Below are 27,529 nucleotides of genomic sequence, written 5' to 3'. Positions count from 1 at the left end.
CCCAGCGGAAGAAGCATAAGCAAATATAGTAAAGGAATTCAAAAAAGCTTGGGATGGGCGTAAAGCTATCCTGACGATTTAATTACTACTGGTGTCAGACTCGATGTTTGGTTTACTTTTGTGGTCACAATGCGACGATCAATACATTTAGTTATAAAACTGTTCTTACACTTCTGCCCCTTGGGGCACTTTAAAAAATCGATCTATGGCACATACATTGTTACATAGTTCGTAAGGTTAAAAAAAGACCTAAGTCCATCAAGTTCAACCCTTCTACCTAACCTTGATCCAAAAGAAGGCAAAAAAACCCCCAATTAAGCTACTAATGTGATAAAGGGGCACTCCAGTGCATATTAAAATAACTTACTTCCCTTTTAGTAGCAGCTGCGGCTCCCTGCCTGCTCCTCGGTCCGGCCATTCTCGCCACTCATTGGCTGCTTGAAGAAGAGGCCCTGGTGCACAGTCTGTGGCCCTAACTTCAACGGTAAAGACCCAGTTACCGGGATTTGGATCGATATTTATAGCTCCCAGTCTTCATTCGCAAAAAGCCTTGGACGTCACCAGGTGATGCATTTGGACATGAATTCAGCCGCGAGCTGTCCATGGTCCTGAAGCTTTATCTATTGGGATTTTACTGCGTTCCTATTTAGAACATTCCATTTTATTTATATACCACCAACAGATTCCATAATACTGGTATGCGTTTACCCAAAACATATAGTACATTTTATGATATATATATATAATTCATTTTTTGCAGGAATTTAGGGGCGATACAACTATTGTTCTAGAAACGTACGGTCTGCAGGACCACAGACAGGAAATTATTAATGTCTGAGTGTGGAATTCAAATTAATTCAATTTAAGCCACAAAAAAAATGAACAACCAACCCAGATACCCACGAGGGACGGAGGCCGCAGGATGTGCTGCGTTTTATTTAACGTGGCTGATATAAAAAAGTGAGTTTTGATTAATGTTTAAATCGTTTGTGACTTTGCTTTGCTATGAAGACCCAATTTGTACACGTCAGTTAGATGGATAGTTTGATACATCGTAACATTATACAGAGTCCCCCGCCTCTCGCTAGTTGACTCGGGAATTTGTATACGCAAATAAATGTATTTTCTGTTGTTGTTGTGGAGTTGTATTTCGAGGCCATTTGCAATGCGTCGGCTCGTAGCACAGACCGCCATCCCTGACGCCCACTTTATGAAGCGCCGCCGCTCACAGATCATTAGCTGTTTCGAAGTTTCTCCGTAATGGCTGGACTGATGTTCCCAATTTTAAACTTCCATCTGTGCAGGGAGGCAGAAGTAATGGAGATTATTCTGGACAAGTTAAGTTGCCCGCAGAAAAAAAAACAAAAACCAAAGGCATGAGGCCAGTCAGGGTAACAAAGTTCTCGATGGTAGCATCTGTCAGACTCCCTGCCTCCCGATCCGAGAGGCGACAACGTCTGGCAGGCGAGGTCTGGCACGGACCCATTGAACTGGGAGGGCAGCTGGAAAGTTGGAAGAGATGGTTGGTCCCAGGAGCGCGATCCGGCATGCAGTTCATTCGTAACTCATGAAAATCCCATCCTGTAATCTGGACAAGATGTTGCGCTGCAAAGGAACAAATTAATGAGTTTGTCTTGATGAGTGCCACATTTTCCAGGGGACGTTAACTGAAAAAGCGACAGTTGTCGGCCGTTGCGCCCTCGTAATAGGCTTTCTGGCAAAAGATTGGGCGTTAGCAGAGAGCCACTGGGTGTAGAAGAAGTAGATGGGGCAACTTTGATCCCTTCTTTTATCTCTGTAGCCCAGTCCTTGGATATGGGGCACTGTTCTGGAATGTTCTGGAATGTGTCAGCTCGCTTTGTGCTACAATAAAAGAGGGATTTGTGGGCAATTTTAGGGTAAAAATAAAGTAACCGTTCCCCTGCCACAGAGAAAGCAACGTGTTAATCCTTCCTTTTGTGGAGGCTCCAAAATATTTAATAGCAGATTTGGACAGAGTTAGGATACTGAGAAGGCCACGTTGGAGCCAGATTACTTTCTGCAGACGTCCTCCCCAGCGATGCCGATAATTAGTCTTCATTAAACCCCGAGCTCTTGGTCTCCTGGGAATAAATCATATTCTCCCGATAGGGCAGGGTCATATTTACTAAGCAGCACCATTCAGTCTGGAGCCGTGAGGTAGCGGTTTGAGTGATCTATCAGACTCAGAAACGGCTTAGACTTAGCCGAACGTTTTAACTTTTTATAGTCTCTTTGATTAGGGTTTGTATGAAAATAAGATCTCCAGAGAGAAGAGATCCTCTTGTGATAAGTGCTTTCGAACCCAACGTCATGTAAGAACATTCTACCCTTGTTGGTTTTCGTAATGAGTATCTTGAAATGTGTCTCTTTTAAGGGGAATTGTAATTTATGTATTAGAACTAGCTATTGAGTGTGCTTTTTGTTGTCAGTTTTTGTAAATAATTTAAAAGCAAGTCGTTTTTTCTGTCTCTGAGAAGTTACAATGATGCAGAACTAGAAATATATCACCAAATTCCTCTCCTAAAGTCCTCTCACTTCCCCTTACAAAGGACGCTCTGAACAATCTAAAACATTGAGTATATTTTTTCCTCCACGTTTGATTTCAGGTCTAATTTGGGGATATTGTGGCTTTCCTTGATTGATTGCTGTAAATATCCCCCAAACCCCCTCCTCAACCTGCGTCATAAAAAAAAAAAGAGGAACATAAGTCACCCGCTTCTCATTCTTATCTCGCTCTCACCCCGTGCTAAACGACCATGATTTTGTAACTTATTCAAGCATCTTGTTCGGAGATGGTCTGCTGGAAGTCAGGAGATAATGCTGGATTTATGTTTAAGCCTTGTTTTATCAAAACAATGCATAGACAATGCTGTCAGCGCAGGTGGGAGATAGAATATATCACGTATAAATGCCCTGTGACCTTCACCGTAATCTCCGTCTCGAGTCACATATCAGCCGTCGGACGTCTTAACCCTGCAAGAACCCAACTCTCACCTTCGGCAGCTGACACAATGTCCTTATAGTTTGGATCAGTTTACCATGCAACGTGTCCACTTAAGTATTTCTCTTCCGTGAATTACTAAAATTAAAATGATTGGTTTTTAACATTTTTAGAATAAATTAACCCAGAATTTATATCTTGTAGATCCTTGGATTCTAAAAGGGAACCTTCAAGTGTTGAGGTTCTAGCATCCTAAAAGGAGGAACGTAGAGAAAGGGAATGTGTTTAGGGCAACGGTTGTAATTAGATGAAGGTTTGGGGTCATGGATTCACCTAATAGTCCTCTACTCCGTGATATAAGTCCTCCCTATATCGCCTCTTACCCTATCATTCTTTGTCACCATTACCAGTCGCCTTTAACCCCTGGGGTAATAGAGTGGGCTCTTCTGTCATGATTTTGATGTCTTCCGAAGAGCTTTGAGTCTCATAAACATGTCTCTGTTTCCTGATTCCCTGCGCATGTTACATCTAATAACAGCACAACCTGCCAGAATAGGTTACCGGGTCATTGATTACAAAACTTTGACTTTAAAAAAATGTGGGTGGGGTGGGGGGGACATCTAATTTACTGCGATCGGTGGAAGGCTTTGTTGGTTTATTTTCCTTGTTTTTCAATGGATGACACTCGGGGTAATTGTTTCTTAGTAAAAATAATAGGATGTGTCCAGGAGAAGTCACATAAGCCAATTATATGGTGCAGAAAATGGAAAAGCAAAACAAATTAGGTTTAACTGGCAACACGAGTCGATGTAGCCTCGCAGGAGATGCGTACCTGCGAAAAAATACTGGGCTCTTTAACACTTTTAATTTGAGACGGTGAATCCGGAGACGACGCTTGGTTAGCTTCTTGATTACACAGAACAGAGGCTTATTTTCGACGGTTCTCTGATGCAGATATCATGTACTTGTTAATAAACAGAACTGGGTGGAAATCGCTGAAGAGCTTCTTCTGGACAGAAGGGCGTTCAGTAATTCTTTGGGTAACGAGACGTCTTGGCCTAAACGGTCTACAGCAATATAGCCACAAAACGCATGAAAAGGATGGAAATCCCAATGCAACACATTGACACCTGTGTCTGATTCCCCCACTACATAAACTACAACCCTTTTTTATGGTTCTGCGTCTTATGTTTTTTTTTACACAGTAGACGATTAAATCATTAACGAAAGCCCAGCTTCATGTTATCACCTCCCTTCAGTAGAGATTCATACATCCAACATTTGAGACAAGGGACAGTTTTGTTTCGGGGGCGTGGCTACAGGCATGGCTGGTGGGCGGAGTAGTATAGACTTGTTATGTCACTTTGTGCCCTATCGCTGGCTATTCGTGTAACTGGGTGGGGCATTTAGAAGAAGAAGGTTTTGTTTTTTTTACCCCGTTTCATTTGTAAAGCCGTTTCCTGCTGTTTCTTCACACATTATCGGGGCTTTTAGGGCTGTAGAACCCTGCGATACCCTCATACCCAGCAAACATTCTAATATGAAACATACAATTTATAATTGATAAATTAAGTGGAAAGGCTGGGCTCATGTCCAGGTTAGTTTGGAATTTTTGCTATAGGTTTTAATTTCATTTTTTGTACATGTTTATACATTATACAGGGCCAGGATAGACCAGCCCTTCTTGCTCTGGAAGCCCCTCGGGGTCAACTCATTTTAACTCTAACTGAATAAACTAAATAAACCGCATGTTTAATTAGATGAGATCGAATGTTTCACACGCAACATCTCATACATTCAGTAACTCACTCGCACCCAAGAGATTGTCCCACAGTCAGTGACATCCACTAGCTAATTATTTCCACCAACGTCGATCACCATCACGATAGGTTAGATAATCATCACTCAAGTATGATGAACCAAGGTCTCCTTGAGACAGCGAAAGGTCGTGAAATGAAAGAGTGAAATACGGTGACCTGCCTCCCTGTGCCTTTGGGATGGCAGGCCTTCGGTGGGAATACAGAAGAAAGAGCTGGCCAAGGTTAATCACAAGTCTCTATTGATCTGAGAGTCCGGGAAATAATAGTCTCCCGTCTACTCTATGGTAATTTTCACCTTTGGAAAACTAAATCTGATTCATTGACTGTCTGTGTGAATGGATAGCAAGACGTCTGCTATTGTTACTCAATAAAAAGAATAAGGGAAGAAACAATGCATTTCAGTCTTCGGCAGTCTTCCGGCACCAGAAACTCGCTCTGTGTCCTGAATCAGCCTTTGTGCTTTGTTATAGACCAAAAGTTTTGTTTGATAGTTTAGGAATGCACAGACATCTACTCCAAATGTTTTAATTATTTTTTGAAAGGTTTTACAGATTTGTCCATTAAACTAACCGTTGTGGTGAGTTAAAAGTGTATCATCTCCTCGACTTCATTACGCATTATGAACATCTAACCTGGAGTTTCTCGTATAAGGAAGGGCTGAGCCTGCCCCACATAATGTATGGTTAAATTAGTTAATTTGGTTATTTTTGGACGTAGGGATAGGTGGTGTTTTCTATAATGAACAAAAGAATACAAAAAGTTGGGAGCCAGCAGTTGGGGCAGTAAATCTTTGGAATCCACAGCCAATGGTCTTGCGTTGACCACTTCTTTAGATGCCTTCAAAGGGAGATTAAATATGTTTTTGGTGCAAATAAAGCAGCAAAGAATTAATATAATTGTATCTTTAAATATCTAAATAATCCACACAGCAATTCATTAGTATTAATTTTGATAATTTTAGTTCTGATATCATTATACAAAAATAGCTGTGGTTTTACACCAGCAAACATACATTCTATTAGTTGGCATGCAATGTATTGTTATATGACATGCTTATATATCCACGCGTGACTGTTTTCTGTAATTATGTATTAAATATTGACCTTTGTATTTAATTAAGTCTCTCTAGAGCCGTGTTAAGTCCAGCTTGCTGGCTCCTTTGTTAATAATTGACAAACAAGTGACTTTAAGTGATCACGCATCGCCGCAGAGTAGTTCAGGGCACAGAAATTCAGTAATCAAACATTTACATTGGAAATGAGGATGTTTTCCATCTGAACTCACAACCTGCTTACGGTTTCAAAACACCGCCAATATCCGTACGGAAAAGGGCCTTACGCATGGTGATATTTAACAATTTCCTCGGGGTAAACAGGGAAAAACAAACCGAACGCTCTCTCCGATGATAAACAAGACGCCAGTACCTTCTGTGATATTTGGCCCCCATGATGCTATGGACACAAATGGAAAGCTTTTAAAGAACCACTCGTATTGTTATTGTCAGACAGCTGTGTTCCAGCACGGAATTCTCCTGTGATGTCCCCAGTAAGAAAGGAGAACTTTGGATGCCAAAGTATTACTTGTTGTGTAACATGACAAAGTTAATTTGAGACCCCTGTGCCCGAGAGAATCGTGGGAGCATCGGATACCCTCAGCACCTGAGCAAAAGGGTTTGACCTGAAGGAACATAGTTACCAATGTGTCCATTCACCTAGAAATTATATTTATCCCCCCCAGGAACCCCAGAATCTGCCCTTCCACCCTGAGATTTGATGTCATTGTCTTATCTGATTGAGCGTGGTTGAGTTGTACGCCTTTCTTCTTATGATTTAGACCCAAACATGAGCAACACTTAGAGGGGTAAAAAGTATTGTCACGTTCCAGGCTTTCTACAAGTAAAACTCTTTTGGAGGCAGCTGTGATACGTCCTTGTCATCATCAAACGTCATCATCAAAAGCCACAACAGTTGGTCGCCCCGTTGTTCTCCGTGATAAAGTGTTGAGTCTGTTTCATCTTCTCGCTCTCCCAGATGCTGGAGAGATTTTACCTGCAGAGGTACGTTCTGGAGGTTCCTTTCATTTCTACCGGGTTTTTTTTATTTATAAATTCAGATACACAGCCATCTCTAATTGTGACTAATCCCTAAAACGTACACATCAAACTCAAACAGCAGGGAATACCTCTGTCTTATTAGAGCGAACAATAAAGAATTAGAATAAAAGGAAATTAACGATCAGGTGACATGGACCTCCCGGACTCCACTTCTCCGAATCAACAGCAAGAAAATGGGGGATCAAAGAAGCCAAGGTGCTTTGTACTCGCCCACCCTTCCGTTTCACCTTCCTCCTTGTTTTTTCCGATTTTCGGTAATATTTTATTCTAATTCCTTTTTCTTCTTTTTTGCCTTCCTCAAATCTTAAACATTCTTCTTTTCAATTCAAATGTTCGTTCGTTTGCCAGTAATCGCTTCCCTAACATTTTGAAGATCCTTCACGAGCAATGCTGCCATGGGCACAATCACAGGGAGAGGGGCCCAATTACTACGTCCTTTGGGACCACATAGTAGAGATGGTTGTGCCTGTGTTTGTGACAGAGCCCAATGCCTGGCTGTTCTTGGGAGAAGCCCGAGCTGAAAAGGAAGTGGAACCAGTTAAAGAGCTTTCTTTCTCCCATTGGAACCTGTGTCTCCAGACAGAAGGCCAACTCATGCATGACCATGAGGAGCCAGCCCTGGGCTTAGCTTGACCCCAACCTTGGCTTATGTCCTGCCACGACCTTTCCACCCACCTCTTTCCCATACTTTTACATTTGACTCTTCCCAATGCCAACAGATATCATAAACACCCATGGCATGGGTCGGGTCTTCTAACCTGAGAGGGGCAAAGAAGGCTGGTTCTATGTGTTCATTCTCCCTTAAATCATACACTGTTATTTTGAGCCGTACGGTGATCTTCATTTATGATTGGAAGTCCTCTTGGGGGACAAGAGTCTGAATACGCCTGTGGCAATTTCGTAATTATTCCAGATACCTCTTCCCCCGTATACAGAAGACAGATTGTTAATAGCGCAGCCTGTCTGCCTGTGCACGCTCACACATTTATTAGGCTAATGAAGGACATAAGATGATATATTTCTTCTCTATGGCTTTTTTCTCTCCTAGGGCTATTCACGAAAATGGTGTATTCATTAGTTCTAGATCAGTTTTAATTTGGAACTGATGGCATTTCCTTAAAGCAACCTGGTTGAGATATTCACTAAATACAAAATAATCATGGGTGACTAATTGTGGCATTTGATTTCTTATTGATTAGTTATTTTAAATCCTAGTATCGGATGCTGTTATCAATTATTTTATCTTTGGGGCATTTCAGTTTGATCCTTATTTGATTACTTATATTCCAGGCTCCATGTATTTAATTGTTTTAAAGGTTTATGATGCTCAGAGAAGCATAGAGTTATTTCGTCTAATCTGGCGTTAAAAAGGTTTCGTTGTTTTTATAAATTTTGCATTAAATTCTACGTTTACTTTTTCTAGCGGCTGGGCATACCCTTCTTATCTCCCCAAACCATAATTTAATTAAAATCACTTTACAACGGTTCGGAACAGTAAGGGAACATTATATCAATGCCAAAATGTGTTGAGGATATCTCTTATGATTAATTGAGCTATGGATCTCATCAGCCAGTGTTTAAATGGGGTGATCAGAGGGAGGGGCGGGCCTTAAAGAGACAAAATGGCTTCGCACATGGAGGGATTCCAGATCAACAAACTTTTACGTTAAAAAATGTAAAGAATAAAAAGCAGGTTTAATTTAAAATGTGCAGTGGTCCTGGAATACACAGAGGGAGGGATATTACCCTGTGTGTTTATTACCTGTTTAATGACCTGTGCTGATACAACCAGGGTGGTTGTGAGGAAGGCATGAGGGATGAATGATACCCACGCGAGCCTGTAAGCTTTTATGGAGATCGGACCTGTCTACATGTTTATTCACGTCTTTCTTAGACTCCAAAGTACACTCCGGGAAGGAGCGGTCCATGTCTCGTGATCCTCCGAGACTCACGACTCATCAAATGTATCATTGACCTTTCGTTTGTAATGTGAACACCAGGCTAATTCCTTTTGAATGGCAGTTGCTTGTTTAACCTTTACAAACACATTGAAAAGCCTCATCCTGGCTGCAGTTACCGGCTGCTGAGATGTAACTGCTGCCTGCCTACGCAGGACACATTCAGGAGTTAGAGTGTCTTTTGGATACCGCCAAGTGTCCCTATTTAGTTTGTCCAGTCCCCCTGTATACAAACAGCTGGAATGCCAGCAATAGGGCACAAAGCCACATAGGTCTGGCTAAAGCCCCAGCCCCACAGGCATGCCTCTAACCACAGCCCCTAAAACAAAAGTACCCCTCTTCAGCTATGTCAAGCCTACAATCTGGCGGTTACATTAGGATTGCATTATTAGGCCAGGGGTATTAGACAGGTACAGTATTGTTCTAAAGCCAGAGTGGGTACCGGCAGCTCCAGCGTAAACATCTCTGCTCTGTTCAGCAGACGCCAGCTGCCTCCGTTCCTGTGTCTCCGAGTGTTCCCCCTTCAATCTGTTTACAATTGTCCCACTTTGACAGCAAGACTCTTTATAAACACCACTAACGAGTCTTGTCTAATTATTTTCAAAATTAGCACTTTTGGATTGTATAGTATAATTAGAGATCATTAGTGGTGCGGGCTGTAAGTGCTTGGTTTGTAGCGGGTACCGACTAGCTTCCTAACGCAGTGACTGGCAGATAAACAATGTTATGTCCGGTTAATGAGCTCTCATCTCATCTTATACATCCTGTCAGGTGTCTGTACATATCATCCTGGGACAGCATTCAGTATATGTGAGCCCTAGAGAGATCTAGAGGAGGGGTTGGAGGGAGCAGTCTCAGGAGAGGTTGGAAGGAGCAGTCTCAGGAGGGGTTGGAGGGAGCAGTCTCAGGAGGGGTTGGAGGGAGCAGTCTCAGGAGGGGTTGGAGGGAGCAGTCTCAGGAGGGGTTGGAGAGAGCAGTCTCAGGAGGGGTTGGGGGAGCGGTCTCAGGAGGGGTTGTGGGGAGCAGTCTTAGGAGGGGTTGGAGGAATCCATCACTGGAAGGGTTGGAGGAATCCATCACTGGAAGGGTTGGAGGGAGCAGTCACTGGAAGGGTTGGAGGGAGCAGTCACTGGAAGGGTTGGAGGGAGCAGTCACTAGAGAGGTTGGAGGGAGCAGTCACTAGAGAGGTTGGAGGGAGCAATCACTGGAGAGGTTGGAGGGAGCAGTCACTGGAGAGGTTGGAGGGAGCAGTCACTGGAGAGGTTGGAGGGAGCAGTCACTGGAGAGGTTGGAGGGAGCAGTCACTGAAGAGGTTGGGGAAGCAGTCTCAGGAGGGGTTGGTAGGGAGCAGTCTTAGGAGGGTTTGGAGGAAGCCATCACTGGAAGGGTTGGAGGGAGCAGTCACTGGAAGGGTTGGAGGGAGCAGTCACTGGAGAGGTTGGAGGGAGCAGTCACTGAAGAGGTTGGGGGAGCAGTCTCAGGAGGGGTTAAGGGAGCTTTCACGGGAGCCGTAAAGGAAAGGGAGCAATTACATGAGCTGTACGGGAAGGAGTTATATATAATGGATGTATATATATGTATGGTGAAGGGCAAAACTATATGTCAGGGATAGCAGATTCTATACTTTTGAATCGGGAAAATGATAAATAATCTGCCTCCAATCCAAACAAGCATTTTTAGCACTTGAAAATGCTGTTTTGCGTCTCTGAAATGCCCTCCACGGACCATTCATTTTCTTACATAGAAATTATTTCCATGCTAATCGAGTGTTTCTGCCAAGAGGACATTCTTAAAGGAACATTAAATCTCCAAGAACCTCCGAGCTCTTCACCGCAGGAGATCATCTGAAGCTCTCGAATAATGGCTTAAACTCCATATGCAAAAGGAAAACCTTAAATGTGACGGCGCTATATATAGAAACATATCACGCTTGTCTTGGTTAACATATGCATCTCGTGGAGTGTAGCTATACAGAGCCAAGTAAACACAACCATCACAACCATCCATGCTTACTGCATTGCGTGTGATGCCACAGGGAGACGCAACTCCAAAGTTTAGGTTCTTTATTGTTTTATGGATATGAACTGTATCTGCCACTTTGAATATTTTTCTAAATTTGGTCTTGAAAAGAGGTTGAGGGCCCTACTAAATCCTTTTGTCGCTGGAACAAGAGCCACCAATCAATACCCAAGAGCCTCCATCTCCCTCGGTTCCTCCATAGTTCCGTTCTGTGTCCCATCTACCCCGCTTGTCTAATGAACGTTATCAAGCAGCCAACGTTTCCCAGTATAGCAAGACCACCATTGAACAATGTATTGGAAACTGCAGGATCCTGTTGGTGATGCAGTGAAAGGGGGGGTATTAAAAATTAATAGCTCATTAATAAAACATCTCCTGAGCTTCCTTTAGAAGTATATAGGACACATTTATTACAATAAAAAAATCGGTTACATCCCCGCCACGGCTCATCCTAATCAGTAACCCTTCAATGTCATTGCGCTTGATAACCACTCGTTATCTGATTTATTCTAGGTAATGTGTGTCAGGGTCTCATATCGGAATGGGACAACCTTCTGTGTTGCTTTTTTGTTATTTAAGATGCTATTTTCTTAACTTTCTACAGCATGCCGTTGATGTTTTTTGAAGTGGAACAGCACCTTTAAGACGGCTTTAGCTTAACGAATCCCCCTCCCGTCAAACCGCGCATCTTGCTCAGGCCTGCCATGGCGCACGCAGAGATTGTGGAGTGGATTAGACCCCCTAGAAAGACGGCGTTCGCCACTAATTCGGCAGAGTTTTTTTTTTTACGAGGGACCCTGGCTAATTTCAATCTGTAAAACCAACTCCCGGAGTTTTCCAAACTGCTTCTTCACTCCGGCGGACAGACCTCACGCTGGGAATCTCCATGAGTTATATCCATCTCGGTATCGCCTAACTAAGACAGAAGGATTGAAGAGGGTTTTTTTTTCTTCTTTTCAACCCAGAAACTGGAGCGTACACGCAGAGCACATATTTTTAGATCTGTTTATTGTACTGTATGTCACAGATAAAGCGTTACAATCATTTGTATCAGTTGTCCATAAAGCAAGTTTTTTTTTTACTTTGTAACTTTTATTAAATAATTTTTTTTTCATTTTAACACATTTCAAGACATATTATTGAAATTTAATATATTGACGTTAAAATAATGCCAGTTTTCTATAACCGGCAGCTGAATGGTTAATGCAATTTCTCCCTAATCGCAGCAGCTGCGAGCTTTCCACGCAGGCAGCCGGTTAAGAAATAGATTCTTGGACGCCTTTATCCGCACCTTTTGAGAACAAAAAATCTATCTTTCACACCCTGCTTGGCGCCATATGCCCAGGAGCTGCATGAAAGAAATATAAAACTCTCGTGTCTTAGACGCCGGAACCAACGGAGACTGTTTAAGCAGAATCCGGCCCAAGATCACCACTGGCCAGGGTGCAAATAGCGAACCCGGGAACTGTCTGAATGAGCTGACCCTGAAATTCTTCAAATAATAACCCTCCAACAGTCTATCGCAAAAGTAAATTATGGTGACGACCAAGAGTTGTTAAAACCGTGATTTATAAGGAGGTGAAGAAATTCTGAATGGAGTCGCCCATATTCAATAGAGATTCCAGCTATGATATAGCAGGGAGGAAACCACCAATTCGGATGCTCAGAGATGAGTCATTTCTAGACCTGCCCATTAACTCCAGAGGCAGGGGTAAGGAAACCCCAATAATGACCCTGATTGACTCCGATTTGGGCTTTTTCGGAGCAGTGATTACCTACGTCTGGTCATGTCACTGGTCCATGGTTGTCCAGTTTCTATTATATGTCTGAAGATGACCTTCAGAGCAAGAGAAGCCCACTACCCCTATTCCCAACACTTCTAGCCTTTTGGTCGGATGATAAGGATGCAATTCCACCCAAACACAGAGTTCTAGAACTTCAATCCTCAGTGACGTGTTCTCTGAGGAGAGACATGAACGCATTATTGAATGATGCAGCTCCTTATACCTTGATTAATCTTGGTGGAAATGGATACATCAGTAGCGGATAAGATAACAGATGCCTCCAGCATCTCTGAAACCTCAGTCCACATTTCCTGATTGAGGTAACGCCTCCAGAACTTGGTCGATCTTATCTTTCAATTAATGTAAAACCCCTTGTTGTCTTCGGAACTGAAGCCCTTGCTTAAATTTGATTGACCCTCGACTTTACTTCTATGCTGGTCGTGGCTGAATGTAGGAGAATGTACCCTCTGATGCTGGGCCAAAGCCACAATTAAATCTTATCCAGAAGAAACAATATTTCATTATTTCGACCATATTCACTAAAGATAGTTTTTTCATGAAAGTTAATTCTGCTGTTATCACCCCGTGCCAGATAATTCAATTCAAATTAACTAATTACCCTAGTCTAGAACCCTATGGAGCTCCGGGCCTTGGATGCGCCTGACCGAGCACTTGGCCCGTTGTGTTGGTTATAATCCAAATGCCTGATCATTTCCAGTGTAATCATTTAAAACAATATCTGCCAATTCAACCACCCAGAAACCAACGAGGATTATTCAGACACGTAATATACCTTTTCTCGTGGTTATGGACAGCTACAATAGTAGCCACGTTGGAATGTGGACATTCTGAAAGATTTAGTCAATGTCATGAGTCCTAATACCATTGAGCTAAAAAGGACACTGGCTCAGATATTTATACGAGGTTAGGGTTTGGGGTCTTTGTTAGATAAAAACACAAATACATAGAAAACATTCTAAAAATATTATTCTACAAGCCGGGATTCCACTTTGGTTAATGTTCCATATTCAATGCAAAATGTGAAACTATTATATATGCGATTGGAGTCCGGTTTCTGAGCAGAAACGCACCTTCGGATTCAAAGCCTGAAAAAATGTGCAGATTTTTCCAAAATTCACGGAGCTTAATTCTGCACAATGCAGAAGGATGGTACGGCTGGTCCAGGGAGGGGTTTCCATGGCAACCCCTAAATGCTTAGTACAGATAAAGTGCAATTTGTTTAGTGGGAAGCAGGGATAATGATGTATGTTCTATTATGCTGGGTCTCGGAATTCTATACATCCTTCTATATGTTCCGTACTATTTGGACCAATCCAGACTACTCGTAATCGTAACACAATACTCAACATCAATATGGAATTATTATTATTAATTATAATTATTATAACATTAATTCATACAGCACTGGACACTTATCTATAATATTGGATGCTATACAGTCCGGCTAATTTAATTCATGTAACAGCACCTATAACGTTAGTCCCATTACTCTAACCTAATGAATTTGAACTATACCATACCTAGTAATCTATAATTCAGTTAGTTTAATTATGAAATGTATAGTCCTATTAATTTAGTCTATACAGTACTGGTTAGCGTATAACTCTTTTAATTCAGTGTTTTATAGTCGTATTGATTTAATAATTGCACAATGTATAGGCTTTTATTAAAACAATCCAATATTGGGTAATACCCGTTGGTTTGATGTATATAGTACTGGAAGATGTATATTCATTTGATCTATACGGAACCAGCTGACATTGATAGCGTAGATTGGTGATTTACAAATGGCTTTTGCAGTATCGTGATCGATAATGGGTTAACCCTTTACCGTACTGACGCTGGTGTCCTTCCCAACCCAACTGACGGAGTTAAATTGCACTAGGCGCGTATCCAAAAAGTGCAATATTCTCCAGCTAAATTCATCGGCAGAAAAGCTAGTTTTTTGGGGGGGGTTTATTACAATTTTTTAACAAATCTGTCGATGAATGGGCAGTAATAATGTGTTCTGTAACAAGGCAGGTGTCAAACGTGCTATCATATTTCTGTGTTTATGACGGCTGGAAGTACATCCATCCTGCAAGGAGATTGTTCCTATTGCAATTTCTGCCATGGGGATGATGTATCTGGATCTTAATGGAAATTAATGCAGAAAAGGTCTGTACATTAACCTAACCCAGTATATTATGCGTTAACCCCTTAACAGCCAGCACGGAGTACAGTATAAAACGCAAGTCTTCAAAGTCCATCGGCATTCCAGCTCAGGGAATCTATATCCCCTGTTCTATGTTCTGTGCCCCTTTTACCTGTACTGGAAGGAGGTTCTGTGTAGCCACACCTCTTAAGAACATAACGACACCCTGACCTTGTCGGTATTTGCAGGACTTTGGAATTTAATTCCAAATTTTATTTTTCTTAATTACCGTTTTTTGCCCAGATGCAGGAAGCCTCCAAAAGTGTCACCGCTTCACTTTTCTGACATCTTTTTTTTTTTTTTGCAATTAATTATTTTGCAGCAAATGAAAGCCATGCCCGGCATTGATTTAGCGATGTAGCAATTAACCGGTGAGACAAAACAACTGTTTGTAATTATACAGCCTGGATTCCACATCACAGGGACCGGGAAAAGCTTTGTCCTGGCGGCGCTCTCTAAATGTAACTAGAGTGCCAGGGGGGATTCAAACCCCCCCGATGTCTAATTGAGTCTTGCACCGGTGGGGGGCACAGTCTTCTCTCTATAAATAGTTATACCTATGGAAGCCGGGGATTCTGGGTAATAATCCATCTTACCCTGTAATCACACGGCATACAGAGCTCCTGCCACGGCCGGGGATTCTGGGTAGTAACCCTCTTACCCCATAATCACCCCGCATACAGAGCTCCCGCCACAGCTGGGGATTCTGGGTAATAACCCGTCATACCCCATAATCATACTGCATACAGAGCTCCCGCTGCAGCCAGGGATTCTGGGTAATAACCCGCCATACCCCATAATCACACGGCATACAGCGCTCCCACTGCAGCCAGGGATTCTGGGTAATAACCCCCTTACCCCAAAATCACCCGGCATACAGAGCTCCCGCCGCAGCAGAGGATTCTGGGTAATTCATCCCAAAAAGACTTTGTTTACAAATTCAAAATATGTAATTACTGAATAATTAAAAAAACCCAAGTGGATTGCATTACCGTTGTGACGACCAATAACAGTAATTTGTATTTATTTTAAAAATTCTACCCGTCGGGCGGGCCTTTTATCCACCCGTTAGTCTGCGTGTTTATTCATCCCGTCCCTCCTCGCCGGCAATATTCTCATGTTAATGGCTTAAATTTCTTATTTATAAATTCATGTTTTAATTTATTTATTTTTTACTATTATTAAAAAAAAATGAGCGCTACGCAGCTGAAATTATATGCTGTGCGGTTAGCAGTAGCGGGAATATCGACGCCTTCGCAGTAAATCCTCTGAATACGCGCCTGCGTCGCAATTCTAGTTATAATCAAGGAACAGCAGTCGCAAATTGCCAACATGAAATAATAACCGAGAATCCCTTAATGGTTATTTTGTGTTTGCTTCGCTCTGTCAATGCGGTGGGTTTGCTGTTAAATGCTCTGTCGCAGTGATATGTCTATCAATATATTGCTTAGCCGCGCGGGGTGTTTATTAATATGTACGGCGCAACCAGCGAAGGAGGTTGGGAGCGATATTGCTTTTTTTTCTCTCTCTATAAATACAGCGACGGTCTAATAAACCTTTCATTATAACAGGGAGCTGTCAGGTCGAGAGTGAATGTGCAGATTGTCATAGCTTTTTACCCCAGTCTCAAGGTTTTTACCCCAATGTTAGGGCGTCAGGGAGAATCGACAGATTCTCAGGGATTTTACCCCAGTCGCTGGGTCTCGGGGCTGATGGGCAGATTCTCAGGGTCTCGGGGCGAATGGGCAGATTCTCAGGGTCTCGGGGGAAATGGGCAGATTCTCAGGATCTCAGGGGAAATGGGCAGATTCTCAGGATCTCAGGGGAAATGGGCAAAATCTCTGGGTCTCAGGACGAATGGGCAGATTCTCTGGGCGAATGGGCAGATTCTCAGGGTCTCGGGGGAAATGGGCAGATTCTCAGGGTCTCGGGGGAAATGGGCAGATTCTCAGGGTCTCGGGGGAAATGGGCAGATTATCAGGGTCTCTGGGCGAATGGGCAGATTCTCAGGGTCTCGGGGGAAATGGGCAGATTCTCAGAGTCACACAGTTCGGAGGCAACTGAGTTAATGATATCTGAGCATTCCGTCTGGTGCTTTTCTCCCTGCTATATCACAGCTGGAATCCCTGCTTGAATACAGGTGATTTATTCTAAAAATCTTTACCTCCTGACAAGTCACCGTTTCCCTATGGACCGTTATTAGAACCATTCCTTTGCCACTATTAGTGAGTCAACGCAACAGGATGTCCGTCTATAGAAAGGCCATGTTGGGCATCGAAAGGCTGAAGGATCTCATTTCTATTTAATTTCTGTAAGCTGGAATAAAGGTGTCCATGACGTTCTCTACTAGTGTCTGCGCATGCGCTCGCACACAGCACTGGTGAGTCCTGCTTGTTTCAGGTTGTTCCCTTGAGCTCATTAGTTGATTTTGTGCTGCGTATGTTTATCCACCGACACACTGTCACACGATCCCATTAATGACCATCAGTGATAAAAGTGAAGCAGCGCTGTCTGCCGCGCCGATCCACCAGGACTAGATTCCCATTTTGATCATTTTGTTCCTTCTACGCTGTCCTGCTGAATGACGTCTCATTAGCGAAATGCGTGGACCGCCTGACCCTGTCCTTAATTAACACTAATTAAGCGCAAGCGCACGGGGCCACTCGTTCGGCACTCGTCCTTTCAGACACCTCTCATTGTATCGCTGCCGTTCCCTATTATTCAGACCTACAAGTGTGTTGGCGCTTCATTAATAATTAATTGTAATTCCTATTACTGGAGGGTGATATTTTTCTTATTCATAGCACCTGCAAGATCAGCACAATCTACAGCACACTGAACGCGGCGAGGATTATATCTCGGCATCGTTAAGACTTCTTCCCTTCCATTGTACGGCGACGGGGAGCGATGGTCTTGCTGCACACACCATCTTCAAGAAATGAGCCTTCTGTGAAACACGTTGGCCCAAAAGGGTAAAAGGGAGGTCAGTGCAGGACACGGATGAGCCACCTCTGTCCGACCTGCTGCTGTGGACAGTAGGTCACCCGGTGGTCTCCTGTCTCAGCCATGTGTGGAGATAGTGTCTCTACGGTCAGCCAATAGGGTTTAGATTTTTGGGGCAGGTCTCTCCACCCAACAAAAAAAGGGGCAAAAGCGACATCCTGATCGGTCTGACAGAAATGGTCTCTTTGGAAAGTTACCCCCGCGCCCGGGATCTGGAGGGAATGCCGCCCGTGCCCTTCCTCGATCTCCATAACGCGGGAAGTGGAATCCATCTGAGAGTTTGTCCAAACGTTCCCTACTTATTACTTTTTAACGACGTGTATTATAACAGCCTAATTAGAAGGTGAAACGAGGTACAGCCGTAAACCAACCTTTCCTCTCATCTTCAGAAGAATATCGAAAGAGGAGGTCATTATAAATTAAAAGGAAATTATTAGAAATGCAGCCGGCTCTTCTTAGAACACAAAGCACGAAGATTGAGTTGAGTTGCTCGTTCGCGCAGATGGTGGCTGCTTGCTAATTATCCCGATTCCCGTAGGAACTTCCACCTTTAGTTCTCTCATTCTTGGGTTCAGAATGTCTGGAGTTTTGTTTTTTTTTACATTTTTTTTTTGTATATGAACATGAGGTAAATTAGAATCCATAATATTCCAGTATGATCAGGAAGTTTTTTATTGAGAGGGTGGTAGGTAAGTGGAACACAACCCGGCAGAAGTGGTAGAAGGTAATACAGCGAGGGTATTAAACACGCATGGGATAGACATACGGCTCCTGAATCTAAGACGAGACCAACGACTGATTAAGGTTTGAGTCTTTACAGCAGGAGAAACGGGGGCCAAGGGGGGCCGACCTGCCAGCTTCTCTCTAGAAGTCATCGGATCGTACATTCTCTTGTCTCTCGGGATTTTGCCATCAAAAATGTTTTTTGTTCTGTGGCAAATCATTTGTGAATGCGTAACTAAGGGTCCTCCTGATTGTCCATAAGCCATTCTTCTAGAAAAGTTTTGCCTCGAAGCAGCTAAAGTGCGAGGGTGTAATGCGGGGGTTCGACAATTAGCCGTGGGGTGCCCATCGAAGCGGAAGTCTATGTTGGACACCACAGTCATGTCTAATTCCTCGCTGTGGAAAGGGCAGCAGGAATCTGAACATGGTGACTTCAGTTCGACGTTTTCATCCGCCATTTTCCACGCTAGTTTTGTGGTTCTCTCCAGTTGCTGTAATTAAAACTTTTATTGTGTTCGGTGCAGGAAAGATGCGGATGTTCCCGGTCCAAATGGCCGTCGTTTAAGGTCTCTCTTCTCAACCGCGGATGATAGGACTGCATAAGCATTAAGTAATCTTCCATTAGAGGAGAAAGCAAGCATTTATCTTCGGAGGGAGACAATTACGCCCCAAGTCAAGTGTTTTGCGGGAGACGAGGCACACTGGTGGGATTAGGAGGTCATGTCTGGTTTTGCGTTGAGTGGTTGATAACCAAAAATACAGAAGCAATTTTAGAACTGGTGGCTTAAAATGCTTCGTGGCGCGGATCAGACTGCGGGGGTCACGTTGTGTCACCTTGTTTTTTTAATACGTCAGTCCGCTATTTGGTGGACAGCGATTTCCTAGTTATGGTTAATCTTAATTCAAGAGTTCCGCTTTCTTTCTTCTATGTATGAAAATCTGGGAAGTATCCGCGCCGGCCCCTGAGGATTACGGGCAGAGATACCTACGACTGAGTGACCAATAGCAACCCTCAGTCAATTCAGCCAATCAAAAGCTGTATTACCGATTGAGATGGAGCCAGGGGAGAGTCACAGAGGAATGACCTTGTTTTTGGGGAGACGGACCGACTAAATGCCGTAACATTATAAATGTTATAACGAGGTTTTCATTTTTTGACCTTGTGATAATGTCAGCGTTAAATAATCTTTTTTTTTTTTTTTTGTTCTGTGTATTTTTTTTTTATGTGTGTTTCACTAATTAAAAAACAATCTGTAAGCCGTACTGATCATCTCATTGGCACGCGAACAAAACAGGGCACAGATGCATCTCAAGAGCACCCTGTATTCCATATCGCCCAGAATCCTTCACTTTATCGGCAGTCGCCTCATTATAACGCGGAATCTGGCACACTTCTAATTTTTACAGATATTAATTTTATGTAAATGTCCATAATGAGTCCATTTGGAAATAATTCCCCCGTGCAGCTATTTGTAATAAATGTTTTCTGTTTTGCATTTATTTAAGGGGGTTCACATACCTGGCTTACTGAGAAGTCTCCTCTTCTGTTCCTTTACACACCGCAGGAGAAAAAGGTGAATTAAAATATTCTCTCCCTACAAGCGTTTCGTTTGATCGAGGGGACCCTCGCGTGGCGGACGCTTTGTGAACAAACAGCCGGGGCCCCTCTTTGGGTTAGATAAATATTGTTTTGGTAATTTAGTTAGCCGTTGAATAATACAGAGCTCCTTTGGTATTTGCTTTCTGGAGGGGATAATTCAATGACAGATCATTCAATATTCAAGGACGTCTTGGCTAAAGAGCCTGGATCCACAGGTTTGAGCAATGTGGTCGGTGTGCTCTGTCTGGCATTCAAACAGTTTCCTTAAATCGGGGTAAATATATATATATATATATATATATATATATATATATATATATATTGAGCATATTTTTCACACATACTGTATATGTATTATTATTATTATTTGAAGTATTTCATATTTTTCATAAATATATATGTTTTATTATTATTATTTGAAGCATGTTATATTTCTCATATATATATATATATATATATATATATAATTTTTGTCATTATTTTAAATATTATTTTGATGATTTATTAGTATTAGTATTTGAAGTATTTTATATGGTTCATATAAATATATATATATATGTGTGGGTTTATAATTTTTTGGAGCATTTTTCATATATATATGTTTTATACATTTTTGTGGGTCATTTCATATATATATATATATATATATAAACATTATACTTAGTTTGGTGGGAAGAGGAGCTTACATGTAAAATCTCGCGCCCTCCGCGTATTTTTTAGGCACCCATTGGATTCGGCACTACAATGTTTTTTTTTCACTAAATAACCTGTTATGATGCATGTTTTTATCCCGTTAATGATCTGGAATTAGGGTCATAACAGATTTCTGCAGAGATTTCTGATACGTGCTGCTCTGGGAACTGAGGTTTATCATTTTCATTTAGTTTGGAATCGATACAATTTGAAGAATTAGTCACATAAGAACAGCAGACCTTTTTTTTCAGTTTCTATGGCAATAGCCTATCAGTGAGTGCTTTTGTGTCACGTGAGACAAACCTTTACAGGATTAAAGAATTATTTCTGGGAAGCGTTTGGATGTTCAGCAGAAATAAGAATTGTGTAAAAATTTTAAAATTAAACCCAGTAGGTGGAACGGCAGCTTTAATATGGATTATTACAGGTGATCAGAATTCCGCAGGTTTTTCCATCCCCGCCATGTAGCATGTAATGCAGGGTAATAAGCTTTTTTCATTTTTTTGTACTTATTTTGGTCGTAACAAATCCCCCGGTAGACTGTTCCGTGCCTCTACAACCTTTTAACAGGGTGCAGCCTTTTTTTTTTCGCGCAGCCCTGACTTGGCACAGTAGATATCTTAATACCTCGCAAGTGACAGAGTGACAGGTTGACTCCGGCGTCTTACAGAGGGTGCAAAAACAAGCTTTGTGTGTTAAATAGCTCGGAACAAGCGAGCGCTGTGACACGGCGCGTCAAACAGCCTCGCGGATCCGCGGCGCGCAACGAATGACTGAGCAACAACCGTGATCTCTGGTCTACGCCGATATTATTTCCTTATATGTTATTGGAACTAATGGGCTGGAGAGAGACTCTGATTCTCGTTATTAGTATCGATTTCTGTAAATAAGCGGAGAATAAACGGGAATTTACACTTCTCGTCCCACTTGCCGCTGATCGATGGGCGGTAAGAAAGGGTAAGGGGCGAAGTACAATTTACCCCGCTCTGGCATCTATAGGGTTAACGTTGCCGTCTGTGGTATGGAGAGGGCACTCCGCAGGCAAGCTGTAATAAAGAGATTTCCCATTTTTATGGTTTCTGTGAGTCTCCGCGAGGCATCTACACGTATGTCGCGTTTACACGCCTTAGTTTGCGCCGGGTGAGCGCGGGGTGTGCGATGGCTGACGGCGGCGAAAACATTGTTTCTTTATGGCAGAAAAAAAAAGAAAAAAACCTGCAAGCGGTACAGGTTTGTCGTAACAGTCAGCAGCGCCTCCTAATGGCTCGTGGTGGGTACTGCAGCCGTGTGCCTGTGTGTCGTGGACTTATCTGCGTGTGTGTGACTGTGTGAGTCTCCCAACGTGTGATCTGGTCTGTACGATCCTGTGTGTGTGTTCATGTGTGCTGTTTGATCAGGTTTATCTTGTGTGTGTGTTCCTGTCTATGTATTTTGTAACTGTGTTTGTGTGTATGATTGGGTATTTGTGTGTCTGTGTGTGTGATTGGGTATTTGTAAGTGTGTTTGTGTGCATGATTGGGTATTTGTGTGTGTGTTTGTGTGTATGATTGGGTATTTGTAAGTGTGTTTGTGTGCATGATTGGGTATTTGTGTGTCTGGGTGTATGATTAGGTATTTGTAAGTATGTGTGTGTATGATTGGGTATTTGTAAGTGTGTTTGTGTGTATGATTGGGTATTTGTGTGTCTGGGTGTATGATTGGGTATTTGTAAGTATGTGTGTGTATGATTGGGTGTTTAAGTGTGTGTGTGTGTGTATGATTGGGTATTTGTAAGTGTGTTTGTGTGTATGATTGGGTATTTGTAAGTGTGTCTGGGTGATTGTGTATTTGTAAGTGTGTGTGTGTTTGATTGGGTATTTCTAAGTGTGTGTCTGTGTGGGTTTGTTCTTGTCTGCGTGTTTAATCTCGTCTGATTGTGCTTGGTTTTGTCTGTGCGTTTGTGTGCGATACCTTGCCTGTGTGTCTGTGATTGTGATAATCTTGCCTGTGTGTCTGTGATTGTGCGTGATTATGTCAGTCCGCTCTTGTCTGTGTCTTTGTCTATCTATGTTTGATTGTGTTTGTGTGTTTAATAACCTTCCGTGTGTGTCTGTGTGCGATCTTGTCTGTGTGTTTGTGTGGTCATCGCCCACTCTACACGAAAATCTCTCTCTAGTTCTCTTTTATTTTATTTTTTTACCAAAATACCATTTTATTCCCCAAAGTGTACCAGCCCCCCCCACTTGACCTGCCAACGCATTGTGATTGTGTGCCGCGCGTTCCCTTCCGTTCCTGAGAGTAGCTGGTGATCAGGAGGCAGCTTGGTGCGAGTAATTAAAAATGAAGAGGTTAAGGGGTTAAGTCCAAAAGTTTGCTAATGAGGATACGTTGTCTTCTCTCTCCGGCTCACGTTGCACATCACTGAACATGTTTACAGATGCTTAGGAATAAAAAGCCCTTTTTTCCCGCAAAACGTCCCTAAAAATACAATCTGGACGCGGGGTGCGGCTGCGCATGAAGCTTTAATTGCAGGTGAGCTGTTAGCAGAATGTAAATTTCACCTGGGATTTGGGGGGATTTTGTGTAAACACATTTAATGGCCATTTTATCTGAAAAAAAGGGGGGGGTCTGACAGCGGCTCGTTACCGTCTCGGTAACCGCCTTATATTTCCAAGAACCAAATAAAAAGAGATTCGGAGACGAAGCATGAAAGAAAAAATACAAATGCAATATATTTGGAACATATTAGTCCAAAGCGGTCGAAAGCTCCTTCCAGGCAAGTTTTTTTTCCATTTCAAGGCAATTTATACTTAAAATCAAGCGATGTTTCCCAGAAAAGGACAAGGACAAAAAATTACATTGCTTTTAGTCGCAACCCTTTGATTTTGGGGACAAACCGGATGTTTTGGACCCGATTCTTGTGTATTCAGAATAGCTACTGGTGAAAAAAACCCAAAACCCAGGGATTTTCTTTGTTATTAGACATTAAGAAAATTACATTTTGGGTTCTCTGAAAGAAATGTCATGTTGGATTTTCATCAGAATCAACAAACTTCATTAAATGACATATTTATTAAAACCCGCTTGTGCATACTGGACGGTGACGAGGATTCCAGTTAAACCGCGACACCAAATATACCAAATACATGATCCCAGGTGCCGCGCTGTGCGTGCCGTGCAGTGTGACAGCCTGTCGGATGGATATGGCTGTCTATAGAAAAAGAGGAAAAATACATTATTTGCTTTTGCCGCATAATATGTTTTCAGGCAGCGGCATATTAGCCATTTGTATAACGTCTCACTGAGCTTATCTGAGCCCCGATCTACTAAACAAACACCCTGACTTCTAATCATGCCGTCTATGGGAAGCAATAGAATGACTTGGTCTTAATCACCCAGTCAGACTCTCTGAATAATGAAAGTCTATGGCGGAACGGACTTCATTAGCATTGCCATAAAGCATCAGCTGAGTGTGGTCTTTGAGCCGAAATTCACCCAAAATTTCACATAAAAGGAGTTTCTTGGGGCAAATTGAGATAAAACCAGGTTTTTGGCATTACTGTGTACAGTGCTGGGGGTATTACTGTATGCAGTGCTGGGGGTATTACTGTATGCAGTGCTGGGGGGTTATTACTCTATACAGCGCTGGGGGTTATATTACTGTATACAGTGCTGGGGGTTATTACTCTATACAGCGCTGGGGGTATATTACTGTATACAGTGCTGGGGGGTTAAATTACTGTATACAGCGCTGGGGGGTTATTACTCTATACAGTGCTGGGGGGTTATTACTCTATACAGCGCTGGGGGGTTATATTACTGTATACAGCGCGGGGGGTTATATTACTGTATACAGCGCGGGGGGTTATATTACTGTATACAGCGCGGGGGTTATTACTGTATACAGCACTGGGGGATATTATTGTATACAGCGCGGGGGGTTATTACTGTATACAGCACTGGGGGATATTATTGTATACAGCGCTGGGGGGTTATTACTGTATACAGCGCTGGGGGGTTATATTACTATATACAGTGCTGGGGGGTATTACTGTATACAGCGCGGGGGGTTATTACTGTATACAGCCTTGGAACTACAATTGTCTAATAAGACACAGATACGTGGGATATGTTAGATACTCGGCAGCATCCTAGAATCCTGCTCCTCTCTCAGCCGGCTCACTCGTCACAACGCTCTGCCAGCCTCCATCTTGGCACCCAGGGAAGGCTCGGCTGAAACCTGCCGCCGCTCCTCTCTCTCTCGTCGCTTTATTTGCAGAGAAGGCGTTTTCGGGGCAATCAATTTCTCGCAATCCAGAGACAAAAAAATAAAGGTGACGGCGGCGCAGGAACGCGGATAACCTGCAGTTTATCAGATGGCGGAGAGACAAACTATCCCGCTCTCTTTGTTATGTTTTTTTCCTCCCTGAATAAATAGTAATTAAATCATACACACATTGACAGATAAATTGCCGAGAAATGAATCCTCCATGTGTAATTGCTTCAATTCTCCGTTTTTTTATTTTTTTGTGTGTGTAAACGCTGGGTAACTTCTCCCATCGGTTTCCGCAGGATAAAGTGACACCAGCTCGCGCTGGCGGGTGATTTAGCTTTGCGTTGGCTGACACTTCTATCTGCGCATGCATACATAAAGCGTCCTAATGTGGGTTTAATAAATATTCATCTGGAAGAGCCGTCCTTCGGCGGCGCTCGGAGAGTGTGCTCTGAAAACGCTCCGGAGGATGCTGATTGAGGCTCTGCGGGTGAGGAGATCAGCCTGTCGATGGCAGATTAAGCTGCAGAGTGTTGCACCTCTTAGAGCCCCCCCCGCCACCCCACCCCCGGCGGGCTAAAAAGAGGATCAATGACCGACGCCAAAGCTTCTTAAAGATTAATGCAGAGCTCCTTCTCTGGCAGCCCTGGAAACCTAGGAAAAAAAATGGTCGCCGCGCTCTTAAGCCTAAACTCCTGTGTTATAAAAGGCGACATAAGCATCCCTCATTGCCCCCTGATGACCCTCACCCCCCCTCCCCGGTTCCTATTAAGTTAACCTCAGGAGTCTTCGAATATTAGTGTGTTACCCAAATGGCTCTGAGAATCTGCCTCTTCACCTTGAGACTGGGGCAAAAAAATGCTGATGCCCCCTCTGTCCTCCCCTGATGCCCCATCTCTCCCTCCCTGATGCCCCATCTCTCCCTCCCTGATGCCCCTCTCTCCTCCCTGATGCCCCTCTTTTCTAGGAGGTCAGAATGTTTGCTGGGTATGAGGGTATCGCAGGGTTCTACAGCCCTAAAGCCCCAATAATGCATATAGAAACAGCAGGAAACGGCTTTATAAATTAAACGGGGTAAATTAAAAAATTTTAACAATTATATAGCTGCAAAGAATCTAGATAAATGTGGAAAGTGTTAACGTCAGTAACCCCTTCAGCACCGGGGGTTTTAACCTAAATGTTCTTCTTGTTCGTGATCCGGGTAGAAGTTGGATTTTATCTGACTTGATGCCGCCAGACGGTTTCACGCTAATTACTAACAAACTCATTAACGCATTTTCACCGCTGTCCGCTTCTATATAACGGGAGATGCTCGCTTGTCCTCCCAGAGAGCAAAAAATCTGGAAAATACAAACAATTCAAGTGGAAAACTTCTGCAGACGTTAAAAAAAAACAAAACAAAAAAAAAACTAAATATATATATCTATGTATATACTGAAAAATTTGTTTTTGTGTTTTTAACCGTTTCGTTACTGTTCACTGTTGATGCAGTCATTGAATCAAAGTCTTTAAATCCCACGTGTCATGGTATGACTGGTACGTGTTGGGTGTCATTGGTATCCCAGTGCTGATTTTTAATAAAGTTGGGTATTTTTAAGATTTTAATTCATTTTGCGTAATGTCCTTTTTTTGTCTTTTTCCCCCCCTCCTGCTGGTTAATAATTTAGCCGTTTCTTTAACTTTTCAGTTAAATTCAACGGGTGCAGCCCTGGAACGCAAGGCGTCTGGTACGAGACCAGCAACCCGGATTTCAAAGTCGGGGCAGATGGGGCCGTCTACACCGCACGCGACGTGCAGATTCCCTCCAAGCAGGAAGAGTTTATGGTGACCGCGTGGGACCACAAGACCCCGGAGAAATGGGAGACCGCCATCCGGCTGCTGGTGAAGGAGGAGGCCGTGAATAACAGCTGGACTCAGGTATGATGTAAGCCGATGATGTCATGAGTATTTGTAGAAGTAGGGAGTAGCGGATGAAGTTGCAAGATGGGGGAACTAATCGGCCTCCTACTGCCTCGGACCTTGGCTTTGATCACAATTATTAACTCTTGTAGTCACGTTACTGTCTTCACAAACTGTCTGCGTGACATCCAGGCACGGCACGTCTCTCCTGTCCTTTAGACAGTCCTAATGCTGCCAGACTCTGGACGGACATGTTTCATATGGGAGACGTGGTGGTCGTGGTTACTGATTTTTCACCGTCTGGCTTGGAAACAATTGGAAGGATTAGTTCCAACCCAACCATCTAGAACCTAAATCCATCTTCTGTAATCACCGAGGAGAGCTGGAAGGAGCGTTAAACGGGAGAGTTCTCTCCATTAGCCGACGTGAGAATTGATACCTTGTCCCCGGTAAACTTCTCCCGTCTGCGGACAAAGTTTCGAATCAGC

The 27,529-nt window shown here is 42.9% G+C and overlaps 1 protein-coding gene across 1 annotated transcript in view; it reads left to right on the top strand.

Annotated features, from left to right (window-relative positions):
• The window catches only part of CDH4 (cadherin 4), a 178,455-nt gene that overhangs the window by 112,684 nt on the left and 38,242 nt on the right, over nucleotides 1–27,529 (top strand). Inside the window, exon 3 of the mRNA XM_053452942.1 lies at nucleotides 26,830–27,059. Within this exon, the coding sequence (XP_053308917.1) occupies nucleotides 26,830–27,059 (230 nt within the window). The remainder of the gene's footprint in view (nucleotides 1–26,829; nucleotides 27,060–27,529) is intronic.

The sequence above is a fragment of the Spea bombifrons genome, chromosome 13, assembly GCF_027358695.1.
Source record: "Spea bombifrons isolate aSpeBom1 chromosome 13, aSpeBom1.2.pri, whole genome shotgun sequence".
NCBI classification, from domain to species: Eukaryota; Metazoa; Chordata; class Amphibia; order Anura; family Pelobatidae; genus Spea; species Spea bombifrons.
The sequence above is the reverse complement of the archived record's forward strand: the minus strand, read 5'-3'. Positions and strand labels throughout refer to the sequence as shown.